This window comes from Cebus imitator, unplaced genomic scaffold (assembly GCF_001604975.1).
Source record: "Cebus imitator isolate Cc_AM_T3 unplaced genomic scaffold, Cebus_imitator-1.0 Scaffold266, whole genome shotgun sequence".
NCBI classification, from domain to species: domain Eukaryota; kingdom Metazoa; phylum Chordata; class Mammalia; order Primates; family Cebidae; genus Cebus; species Cebus imitator.
This window is the reverse complement of record NW_016107581.1, coordinates 821,955-834,438: the sequence shown is the minus strand read 5'-3', so window position 1 is coordinate 834,438 and position 12,484 is coordinate 821,955. Positions and strand designations below refer to the sequence as shown.

At 51.3% G+C, this 12,484-nt stretch overlaps 1 protein-coding gene and 1 pseudogene across 3 annotated transcripts in view; one reads left to right on the top strand and one right to left on the bottom strand.

Annotated features, from left to right (window-relative positions):
• DHX34 (DExH-box helicase 34) overlaps positions 1–12,484 on the bottom strand; it is a 46,317-nt gene that overhangs the window by 16,753 nt on the left and 17,080 nt on the right. For all 3 annotated transcript variants that reach the window (XM_017500412.2, XM_017500410.2, XM_037728448.1), the window contains exons 4-7: positions 10,300–10,554; positions 8,541–8,643; positions 5,607–5,824; positions 935–1,109 (exon numbers count right to left, since the gene is read on the bottom strand). In XM_017500412.2, the coding sequence (XP_017355901.1) occupies positions 935–1,109; positions 5,607–5,824; positions 8,541–8,643; positions 10,300–10,554 (751 nt within the window). The remainder of the gene's footprint in view (positions 1–934; positions 1,110–5,606; positions 5,825–8,540; positions 8,644–10,299; positions 10,555–12,484) is intronic.
• LOC108283848 lies at positions 11,522–12,067 on the top strand (annotated as a pseudogene).

Sequence of the window (12,484 nt, the reverse complement as noted above, 5' to 3'; positions counted from 1 at the left end):
TGACATGGAGTCTTGCTCTGTTGCCCAGGCTGGAGTGCAATGGCACGGTCTTGGCTCACTGCAACCTCTGCCTCCCAGGTTCAACATCTCAGCCTCTCAAGTGGCTGGGATTACAGGTGCATGCTACCACACCTGGCTAATTTTTGTTTTTTTGCAGCGACAGGGTTTCACTATGTTACTCAGGATGGTCTCGAACTCCTGACTTCATGATCCAACTGCCTTGGTCTCCCAAATTCCTGGGATTATAGCGCCCAGCCTCTTTTTGCTTTTTTCAATGTAGTTACTGGAAAGCTTTAAATTACATACAGGGCTCACATTCTATTTTCTTTTTTTTTTTTTTTTTGAGAAACCAGGCTTTTGCCATGTTATCCAGGCTGTTTTCAAGCTCCTGGGCTTTAGCAATCCACCTGCCTCACCCTCTCAAAGTGCTCAGCCTCTCAAAGTGCTGGGATTATACACATGGGCCACTGTGTCAGCCATATTTCTCTACTTCCGCTGACAAGCATGTTCTAGTGTTTACATGGCTCCTACCCCTCATCTCCATTTCTCTGCACAGATGTTACCTCCCCCGTGGGGTCTGCCTTGAGGCCTGTATTATAAACTGCAACTCCCCAGTTCCCCTACCCGACATCCAGCACTCCCCACTCCCCACCCCATTGTTTCTTCTCTCCAGAACACTAAGCACCATCTGATCTACTCTGCCTTTTCCTTTTTTGTTCTAATTTATTGCTGGTCTTCACCAAACTGTCAGCTCCCTGAGGCCAGAGATTTGTGTCCATTCTGTCCACTGCTATATGCCCAGCACCTAGAACAGTGCCTGGCCCAGAGCACTAGTGAATAAAGTAACTGGACCCAGGGAACAAACAGACTTCCTCCCAGGTTACTCAAAGAGTGAGCTGTGCCCTGCGTGATCACAAAGCGGGTGGGTACTCACCAATCACGACATCCACAGGCAGCTGGGCCAGCAGGGACCCGATGGGCGTGAGGGCCTCTGAGCTGTCCAGGGCTCCCTGGTCCCGGAGGTAGAGGATGGCGGTTTCCAGGCTCGCTGGTGGTGGGGGCTCAATGAAGGGGAAGGTTCGGGGATCCCCCATGCTCATGCTCTTCATCTGGAATAAGCAAAACCCCCAAGATTGGGAAACACATGAGCTACTGTGCAGCATACGGGGACTCAGGGATCACAAACTCATGACATTTTAAAATCCCCAGGGTTGGCCGGGCAAGGTGGCTCATGCCTGTAATCCCAGCACTTTGGATTACTTTAAGGCAGGTGAATCACAAGGTCAGCAGATCAAGACCAGCCTAGTCAACATGGTGGAACCCTGCCTCTACTAAAAGTACAAAAATTAGATGGGCATGGTGACGTGCGCCTGTAATCCCAGCTGCTCGAGAAGCTGAGGCAGGAGAATCACTTGAACCTGAGTGGTGGAGGTTGCAGTGAGCTGAGATCATGCCACTGCACTCCAGCCTGGGCAGTAAGAGTGAAACTCCATCTCAAAAAATAATTTCCTAGTGTCAGCAGGGCACGGTGGCTCACACCTATAATCCCAGCACTTTGGCAGGCCGAGGCAGGTGGATCACTTGAGGTGAGAAGTTCAAGACCAGCCTGGCCAACATGGTAAAACCCTGTCTCTACTAAAAATACAATAATTAGCCAGGTGTGGTGGCACACGCCTGTAATCTCAACTATTCAGGAGGATGAGTCGAGAACTGCTTGAACCCAGAGGGCAGAGGCTGCAGTGAGCCACGATCGCACCACCGCACACCAGCCTGGGTGACAGAGTGAGTTTCCATCTCAAAAATAAAATTCCCAATGTCAAGATGCATTGTACAGAGGCAGGCAAGGAGGACTGCTGTCTCTGTGTCTGTCTGCCTAGCACATCTTCCCCTAGACCCTGAACATGGAGGAAGGTCACATGACCTGAGCTGGACCAATCAGAATCCACCAAGACACAAAACTGGAGCCAGCACTCCCAGCATCCTCTCTGGCTGTGGCCGAGACGGAAGCCTATCTTATTAACCCAGAACTGCTGTGGCCTTTGACTCTGTCCGTTACTTGGAAATGGGCCCATCTACAGCAAATGGAGAAATCCCTGGATTGTTCCTTGGTCAGACATGCCGCCTCACAAATGCACAAAATGGAAAAACCCCCCTTTCTACCTACAGTATTTCAGTTGTGTTTCTCTCACTTGCAACCAAAAGAACCCCAATTAATGGAGAGGCCCAGGCAGGCAGCAGGTGCTGGGAGAGTAAAGTGAAAGCATACGTCCACCCCAGGGCCCAGCGTGGCATACGTAAGCAAACAGCACTTCTCTGGCGAGTGGAAGGAGAGGGTGGCAAGGCAGCTCATGTGAAGGCTAGAGAGTGAGAAGGAGGCTGAGAGAGCCTGTCCTTGGCCTTGATCCAAAGGCAGCAGCAGTTCTGACATCCACCTGACAAGCAGCAATTGCTCCTTCCTCCCTGCTGACCAAGCCTTGATGCTGTCTAGGAGTTCACCCAATACTCAATTACAAACGTTTATAGGCTGGGGCGCAGTGGCTCACGCCTGTAATCCCAGCACTTTGGGAGGCTGAGGCAGGCAGATCACCTGAGGTCAGGAGTTCGAGACCAGCCTGGCCAACATGGTGAAACCCTGTCTATACTAAAAATACAAAAAGTAACCGGGCCTGGGGGCACATGCCTGTGGTCCCAGCTATTTGGGAGGCTGAGGCAGGAGAATCACTTGAGCCCGGGAGGCGGAGGTTGCAGTGAACCAAGATCATGTCACTGCCCTCCAGTCTGGGCAACAGCAAGACTCTGTCCCAAGATAAAAATAAAAAATAAAATAAAACCTTTACATTAGAAGCTCCAATTTAAAGAGAAGGAGGGCAGGGCATGGTTTTTTTTTAAGTCCTCCAGGTATTTCTAGTATGCGGCTGGGGCTGAGACTGCTCTGATCAACTCAGGCAATGCCACATCCTTGGACAATTGCCGGTCATAGGATGGACACACATGACCCAGTTCTGCTGACACGAGATGATGAGAGACTGGCCAGAGGCCTCTGGAAAATGTTCCCATGGCCGGCTGGATGAGGTGGCTCACACCTGTAATCCCAGCACTATGGGAGGCCGAGGAAGGCAGATCACAAGGTCAGGAGTTCGAGACCATCATGGCCAATACAGTCAAACCCCATCTCTATTAAAAATACAAAAATTAGCTGGGTATGGTGGCAGGTACCTGTAGTCCCAGCTACTCAGGAGGCTGAGACGGGATAATCGCTTGAACCCAGGAGGCAGAGGGTGCAGTGGGCCGAGACTGCACTACTGCACTCGAGCCTGGGTGACAGAGCAAGACTCCATCTCAAAAAAAAAGAAAGAAAATACTCCCGTGGCCTTAAAAATTAGACCCATAGAGAAGGACAGTTCCTTGCTTCTGCCTCCAGATACTAAAGGAGAAGGAGGTGATGCCCACAGTGACTGGAGCCTGTGACACTCACGAAGCTGGCTCTGACGCCTAGTGGCCTCAGATGGAGCCCTGACTCTTACACTTGCCAGCTGTGTGACCTGGGGCAAATTATTTTCTCTCTGTGCATCCTTCTCCTGGTCCAAAAATTAGGTTAAGATTACGTACCCCATGGATGTGTGTGTGTGTGAGACAGGGTCTGCTCTATCACCCAGGCTGGAGTGCAATGGTACAATCAAGGCTCACTGCAGCCTCGACTTCCTGGGCTCAAGCAATCCTCCTGCCTCAGCCTCCTGCATGGGACCACAGGTGTGTACCGCCACACCTGACAAATTTTTAAATTTTTTGTAGTCAGGGCCTCGCCATGCTGCCCAGGCTGGCCTCGACCTCCTGGCCTCAAGCAATCCTCCCGCCTCAGCCTCCCAAAGTGCGGGGATGATAAGCACGAGCCACCCACTGTGCCTGGCAGCACTGGCATTTTTTTTAAACAGACAAAATTGAACGGAATAGAAAATAGTGTGCGCCTCCTGCCAGAAGGGCACTGGTTTGTGCTACACCCACACGGAGTCTATGGTACACACCATCAACCACTCCCCACTTTCCTTTTTCTCTCATTCCCAAGCACAAGGACTACACTTCCCAGCCTCCCTCACAGTTGGGCATGGCCATGGGACTGAGGACTGACCAGGCGCGGTGAGGGCAAGGAGGGTATGTCCCTTGCAGGCCCATCCTGCAAAAACTTCTGTACTCATTTCCCACACCCTTGACCCTTTGGGTGGCTGGATGGAGAGGCAGGAAAAGCCCTCGGGGGCAGGGGTGATGGAGCCACAAGAAGGAAGGAGCCTGGGTCCGTGGATAAAAAAAACTGCCTGCCAACCTGTAAACTACCATTCTGCTGTTGGCCATTTCAAGACCGTAACTGTCTTGGCAATCTAACCTTTGCTAAATTAACAAATAAGATACAAACAGTGACATAAAACATATTGAGAAACCCTGGTTTTAAAAGCCCTTTCCTGCTGGGTTTCCTGTTACAGTTGAAAGCATTCTGATTGAGTCACTGGTTCTTCCTTTGACCCTGTGGAATTTGTTTTGTTTTGTTTTGCTTTGAAATGGAGTCTTGTCCAGGCTGGAGTGCTGAGGCAATAGAGGACTTAAAAAAACCGTGCCCTTGGCCAGGTGCGGTGGCTCAGGCCTGTAATCCCAGCACTTTGGGAGGCTGAAATGGATCACCTGAGGTCAGGAGTTCGAGACCAGCCAGGCCAACATGGTGACACCCCATCTCTATTTAAAAAAAAAAAAAAAAAAAAAACCTATGCCCTGCCCTCTGCCTCTTTAAATTAGAGCTTCTAATATAAAGGTTTTATTTTTATTTTTTACTTTTATCTTGGGACAGAGTCTTGCTCTGTTGCCCAGGCTGGAGGGCAGAGGCATGATCTTGGTTCACTGTAACCTCCGCCTCCCGGGTTCAAGCAATTCTCCTGCCTCAGCCTCCCGAGAAGCTGGGATTACAGGCACACGACACCACACCTGGCTAATTTTTTGTATTTTTAGTAGAAACTCGTTTCACCATATTTGTCAAACTGTTCTCAAACTCGTGACCTCAAATTATCTACCTGCCTTGGCCCACCAAAGTGCTGGGGTTAGAGGTGTGAGCCACCTCGCCCAGCTGACGCTGTGGCTTTAAGGAACAATTCTCCCTTCAACGTGGGTTTGGATTTGGAAGGGATGAGTTCCCCTCAGTGGCTTGGCTAGCCCTATCCTTCCTGGTCCTGAAACTCTAGAATTGGTCCTATGTAAATGCCTCTTGGCTGCCCGGGCACCATGGCTCATAATCCCAGTACTTGGGAAGGCCAAGATGGGGAGATCGCTTGAGCTCAGGAGTTTGAAACCAGCCTGGGCAACATAGCAAAACCTGATCTCCACTAAAAATAAAAAAACAGCCAGGTGTAGTGGTGTGGCCCTGTGGTCCCAGCTACTTGGGAGGTGGCAGTGGGAGGGTCATGTAAGCCTGTAAGATGGAGGCTGCACTGGGCTGTGATCACAGCACTGCACTCCAGCCTCCGTGACAAAGCGAGATCCTAGCTCAATATAAAATAAAACAGGCCTCCTGGGTTCCTCCCTGTGCCAGCGTTCAGGATATAGTCCCCTTTCTGCCTGTGCCTCACCTGCAGCACCAACGAGTCCAGGGCCACCCTCCGAATTTCCGGGACAGGGTAGGGGGCGAAGGCGTCATAGTCCGATTCGGCATAGAGGCGGAAGCAGACTCCGGGGCCCGTGCGGCCCGCCCGGCCTTTCCGCTGCTCTGCGCTGGCCTGGCTGATCCAGAACTCCTGCAGCCGCTGCAGATGGGCCTGCGGGTCGTAGCTCATCTCCTTCACCTTCCCTGGGTGACAGCAATGAAGGAAGGAAGTCTGCATGCGGCCGGCCATACTCCAGCTGCGCGCTGACACCCTCCTCACTCCTGTCTTCTGTTAATGCTAACCAGGGGTTATTCTGGGCCCAACTGTGACATTCTGTCCATTTATTCTTTCATTTCTTACACATTTTTTTTTTTTTTTTTTTTGAGATAGGGTCTGACTGTCTCCCAGACTCAATCACATCTTACTGCAGCCTCAACCTCCCAGGCTCAAGCGATCCTCCCCACTTAGCCTCCTGAGTAGCTGGGAGTAAAGGTGCATGCCACCACATCTGGCTAATTTTTTGAAGAGACGGGATTTCCAAACCTGACCTCAAACTCCTGAGCTCAAGCAATCTGCCTGTCCCGGCCTCCCAAAGTGCTGGGATTACCGGCCACTGCACCGGGCCTCTCACTCACACGTCTTGTCTTTTCATTTATTTTCCCAAGTCTTTGCTTCTTCAGAGGTTCACTTATCCAATAAACACTTATTAAGCACCTACTATTCACCAGGTGCTGCACTAGGCATAGGGAACAGCAATGAGCTGAACAAAGGCCCTAGTCTCACAGGACTGAACAGAGCACCTTATTTCCTCCAGTGTCACACCAACCTTTCTTCACATTTTCTTTTTTTTTCCCGAGACAGTCTTGCTCTGTCACCAGGTGCCAGGCTGGAGTGCAATGACGCGATCTCGGCTCACTGCAACTTTCACTTCCCAGGTTCAAGCAATTCTCCTGCCTCAGCCTTCTGAGTAGCTGGAACTACAGGCGTGAACTATCATACCCAGCTAATTTTTATATTTTAGTAGAGATGGGATTTCACCATGTTGGCCAGGATGGTCTCGATCTCTTGACCTTGTGATCCACCCACCTTGGCCTCCCAAAGTGCTGGGATTACAGGCGTGAGCCACCATGCCCAGCCACATTCTCTTTTCTTTCTTTTTTTTTTTTTTTTTGAGACAGAGTTTCACTCTTGTTGCCCAGGTTGGAGTGGCAATGACGCGATCTCAGCTCACTCCACATCCCAGGTTCAAGCGATTCTCCAGCCACAGCCTCCCAAGTAGCTGCGACTGAGATTACAGGAACTCGCCACTACACCCAGTTCATTTTTGTATTTTTAGTAGAGATGAGGTTTCACTGCGTTGGCCAGGCTAGTCTTTACTCCTGACTTCAGTGATCCCAAAGTGCTGGGATTACAGGCATGAGCCACCGTGCCTGACCTATTCTTTTTAGTTTCTTTTTTTTTTTTTTTTTTTGAAACAAGGTCTTACTCTGTTGTCCAGGCTTGAGTACAGTGGCACAATCACAGCTCACTGCAGCCTCAACTTCCTGGGCTTAGGTGATTCTCCCGCTTCAGCCTTCTGAGCAGCTGAGACTACAAGAATGCACCACCACGCCTGGCTAATTTTTATATTGTTCATAGAGATGGAGTTTCGCCACGTTGCCCAGGCTGGTCTCGAACTCTTGACCTCAAGTGATCCACCCACCTTGGCCTCCCAAAGAGCTGGGCTACAGGCGTGAGCCACTGCAGCCGGTCTAAAATGTCTTAATAGCACATGAAATTATGAACCATTTTACTACCCATGGCATCCCAGAGTTGATACAACCAGGTAGCTGCTAACACGTACTAAGTGACGGCTCTGTGCCAGGCACTGTCTAAGACACCTAAGTGTGTTAAGTGATTTAATCCTCATAACCTGAGGAAGGGTCTGTCACTGCCATTTTACAGATGAGCAAACCGATGCAGGAAGTGTGAGTCACATGAGCCCATCCACGCAGCCGGCACTGAGTCTGGCCAGGCAGGCTGCAGCATCTCCAAACACTATCCTATGCTGACTTCCCAGCGAACCTTCCAGTCAGGAAGACAGAAAGTGAGCAAACAGAGCAGCACCTATAAAACAGAATGCCAGGCTGGGCGCGGTGGCTCACAGCTGTCATCCCGGCACTTTGGGAGGCTGAGGCAGGGGGATCACTTAAGGTCAGGAGTTCAAGGCCAGCTGGCCAACATAACAAAACCCCATCTCTACTAAAAATACAAAAACTAGCCAGGCATGGTGGCGCTCATCTGTAATCCCAGCTACTTGGGAGGCTGAGGCAGGAGAATCACCAGAACCCGGGAGGCAGAGGTTGCAATGAGCTGAGATGGCACCACTACACTCCAGCCTGGGTGACAGAGCCAGACTCTGTCTCAAAAAAAAAAAAAAAAAAAAAAATAGAATGTCAGTCCGCCTCATATGAGAAGCAACAGTGGATGGAGAAGGAGGAGGGGTCTATCTCTTAGATCATGGACAGGGTGGGCCTCTCTGATGGGGGACATTGATGCAAAGGCCCCGGGCAGAAGCAGGCTTGGGAGGTGTGAGAAAGATGTTGCCACTGCTGCCTGGCCCCACACGCCATCTTCCAGCACCCCAATTCCGGAAATGCTCCAAAACCTGAAATCTTTTCAGCGCTAACGTGAGCCTCCAATGAAATGCTCACTGGAGGATTTTAGGTTTTTGGATTTGACATGGTCAGATAATTAGATAGATACAAATACTCCAAATTCCAAAAAATCCAAAATTCCAGACGCTTCTGGTCCCAAGCATTTTTGATATGGGGAAGTCAACTGTACATCCTGCTTCGAGCCACACTCGCACACCTCCGGACCCCACGTTCCTCTCTAAGTCCTTGGGGGTGGTGGGTAGGGGCTCGTGGTGGTCCTTACCAGAATCTACTACAAAGCGGATCCCGTCAATGGTGACTGAGGTCTCAGCGATGTTGGTGGAGAGGATGCATTTTCGGACTCCAGGGGGTGCCACATCAAACACCTGGGGGAAAGGGAGGAGGCGGTGGCCAGAACTCACTCAGCCCTGACTGACCTGTGTGTCCAATTTCCCGCCCATCCCCATGTCGGCAGCTTCCCTGGAACCCTTTCCTCCTCCAGAGACCTCCCTCTTGGATACGGTTCACCATCCACCCCATCACCTGGGCCATCCGGGGCCCCCGCCAGCCTCAGAGTCTTGCTCCGTCGCCTAGGCTGGAGTATAGTGGCACGATCTTGGCTGAATGCAACCTCCACTTCCCAGGTTCAAGCAATTCTACTGCCTCAGCCTCCTAAGCAGCTGGGATTACAGGTGCCTGCCACCATGCCCGGCTAATTTTTGTATTTTTAATAGAGACAGGACTTCACCATATTGGCCAGGCTGGTCTTGAACTCCTGACCTCAGGTGATCCACCCTCCTTTGGCCTCCCAAAGTGCTGGGATTATAGGTGTGAGCCACCATTCCCGGCTCCCTACCTGAAAATCTTGAACTTTTTTTCTTTTTTTGAGACAGGGTCTCAATCTGTTGCCTAGGTTGGAGTGCAGTGTGTGATCACAGCTCACTGTAGCCTTGACCTCCCGAGTTCTTGTGATCCACCTGCATCAGCCCCTCAAGTAGCTGGGGTTACAGACATGAGCCACCACACCAGGCCACCTTGAACATTTCTGGAAGTCCTTCCCTCCTCCCGTGGCCCAGCCCCCGCCCTGGTCCAGGCCTGTCCTCACTCCGCTTCCCCTCATATCTCTGGCCTCTAGACTCACACGGCAGCCAGAGGGATCTGCTGAAGCACAAACCAGCAGTCCCCCGGCTAAGGGGCCAAGGTGGGAGGATCACTTGAGCTCAGGAGTTTGAAACTAGGCAACATAGTGAGAACTCTTTGTTACTAAAATTTAAAAAAAAAATTAATGGAAGCCAGGCGCAGTGGCTCACACCTGTAATCCCAGCACTTTAGGAGACCATCAAGCAGATCATTTGAGGTCAGGAGTTCGAGACCAGCCTGTGCAACATGGCGAAACCCCGTCTCTACCGAACATATAAAGGATTAGCCAGACGTGGGGGTGGGTGCCTGTAGTCCCAGCTACTTGGGAAGCTGAGGCAGTAGAATCACTTGAACCAGGAGGTGGAGGTTGTGGTGTGCTGTGATCACGGCACTGCACTCAAATCTGGGCAGCAGACGGAGACTTCATCTCAAAAAAAAATAAAAATTAACAGAGTGTAGTGACGTACACCTATAGCTGCTACTTGAAGGATTAAGGAAAGAGGATTGCTTGAGCCCAAGTCAAGGCTGCAGAGAGCTCCGATCATGCCACTGCACTCCAGCCTGGACCACAGAGCAAGACACAGCCTCACCGCTCGGTTTCGGGCTGTTTCCATGCTGCAACAGTGGGGCGGAGCAGCTGTGACAGACAGAGCCCATGCCCACAGGGCTGACCAACTCTACTCCGACCCTTTACACAAAGTTTGCTGACCTCTGGTTGACAACATGGGCTCCCAGGCCAAACTACCTGGGTTTGCAGCCTGGCTCTGCCACTGGATGTCTGTGACTCTGCACAGGTGCAGCCCCCTCCACAAGACCTGCATTTGTGGAGGGACGCGAGTCCTGTGTGCAGCTGCCCCAATTCATGCAGACCCCCACCCTCCCACTCGGGCTTCCTGCCATACCTTGTCCTGGTCGGCCACAGACAGGGCACTGTGCAGCGGCAGCACCACCCAGCGCTGGGTGTGGCTGGCATAGGTCTGGGCGGCCTCCAGCACGGCGCTGATCTCCGCCATGCCGCTGAGGAAGACGAGGAGGTCACCCCGCTCCTCAGGCGGGTACTTGTGGTCAATGGACTCCAGCACCCTCAGGAAAGGCCGCGGGTCCAGCTTCTCCGACTTGGACGTGGTCGGCTCCGCCTCCTGCGGCTGGTACACAACCTGAGAGGAGACAGCCCCAAGTAGAAGCACAGCCTGTCCCTCCAGCTCAGAGCAATGGGCCCGGGAGGCTACGGGCTGACAGGGGAGACCAGAGGCTGACGGAGAAGATGCAGGGCGGCTGGTCCAGGCTGGTGGGCAATGCTGTTCCATGCAGTCATTCAGGGATCTAGGCTCCTCCTTTCTCATTACTCTACCATCTCACTGGGCAGGATTTCTCAAAGTCAGCAAGACTGACATTTCAGTCTGGATAATTCCTTGTTGTGGGGCTGTCCTGTGCATTGTAGGATACTTAGCAGCATCCCTGGCCCCTACCCACTAGATGCTAGTGGTCTTCTCTCTGGTTGTGACTATTAAAAATGTCTCCAGATATTGCCACATGTTTCCTGGGGGACAAAACCACCCCTAATTGAGAAACAGTCAGGTGGCAGACAGCACACTCCAGCTAGGGAATTTTTAAAGGATTCATAAAAATACAAAGTAACAAGGCAACTGTAAGGCTTGTGGGGTGCTGGTAACGTTTGACTCTTCTAAATCTGGGTGCTAGCTACATAGATATATTTAACTGGTGAAAACTCATGGAGCTGTGTACTTACAATGCATGCATGCTCTTGTGTTTAGAGTAACTTCAACAAGCAAAAAATTCCAGGTGATAGAACCAGGATTAGAACCCTAGAAATCTAGTTGGTTGGCTGATCATGAGAAGACCCTGAGCCTGAGCCAGGTTGATTGACTGACTTCCAGGCATGGCTGGCTCACACCTGTCATCTTAGCTCTCTGGGAGTCCAAGGTGAGAGGATCGCTTGACCAGACAGAAAACATAGCAAGACCTCGTCTCTTAAAAAAAAAACAGAACTGCTGGGCGCTGTGGCTCACACCTGTAATCCCAGCTCTTAGGGAGGCAGAGGCGGGAGAACAGCTTGAGCCCAGGAGTTCGAGACCTGCCTGGGCAATATAGCAAGACCCTGTTCTCTAAAAAAAACAAAAACTGGCCCCGGACCCTACAGCCACCAGGATGTTTATGCCTAGGAAGAACCGGATTGCCATTTATGAGCTCCTTTTTAAGGAGGGAGTCGTGGTGGCCAAGACAGACATCCATGAGCCTAAACACCCACAGCTGGCAGACAAGAAGGTGCCCCACCTTCATGTCATGAAGGCCATGCAGTCTCTCAAGTCCCAAGGCTACGTGAAGGCACAGTTGGCCTGAAGACAGTTCTACTGGTACCTTACCAGTGAGGGTATCCAGTATCTCTGTGATGACCTTCATCTGCCCCTGGAGACTGTGCCTGTCACCCTACGCCACAGCTGTCCAGAGACTGGCAGGCCTCAGCCTAAAGTTCTGGAGGGTGAGTGACCTGCAAGACTTACAAGAGGGGAAGCCGACAGAGATACCTGCAGACGGAGTGCTGTGCTCCCTCCCCATGCCGACAAGAAAGGCGAGACTGGGGCTGGGTCAGCAACCCAATTCCGGTTTAGAGGCGGAGTTGGTCCTGCATGTGATCAGCCACTTCAGTAAAATTGGAGAGGATTATTTTGCAGTGAATAAACTTGCAGCCAAAAAAACTGGAAAAAAAAAAAACAAAACCTAGAAAACATTTTTCAGGAAGCATCCTCATTTTTTCCCTTTTTTTTTTTTAAGACAGGGTCTTGCTCTGTCACCTAGGCTGGAGGGCAGGGGCACGATCTCAGCTCACTGCAGCCTCTGCCTCCCAGGTTCAAGCAATTCTCCCACCTTAGCCTCCGAGTAGCTGGGATTACAGAGGCACACCACCACTAGAGCTAATCTTTGCATTTTTAGTAGAGATGCAGTTTCACCATGTTGGTCAGTGTGGTCTCAAACTCCTGACCTCAGGTGATCCACCTGCCTCAGCCTTCTAAAGTGTTGGGATTACAGGCATGAGCCACTGCACCTGGCTAATTCTTTTTTTTTTTT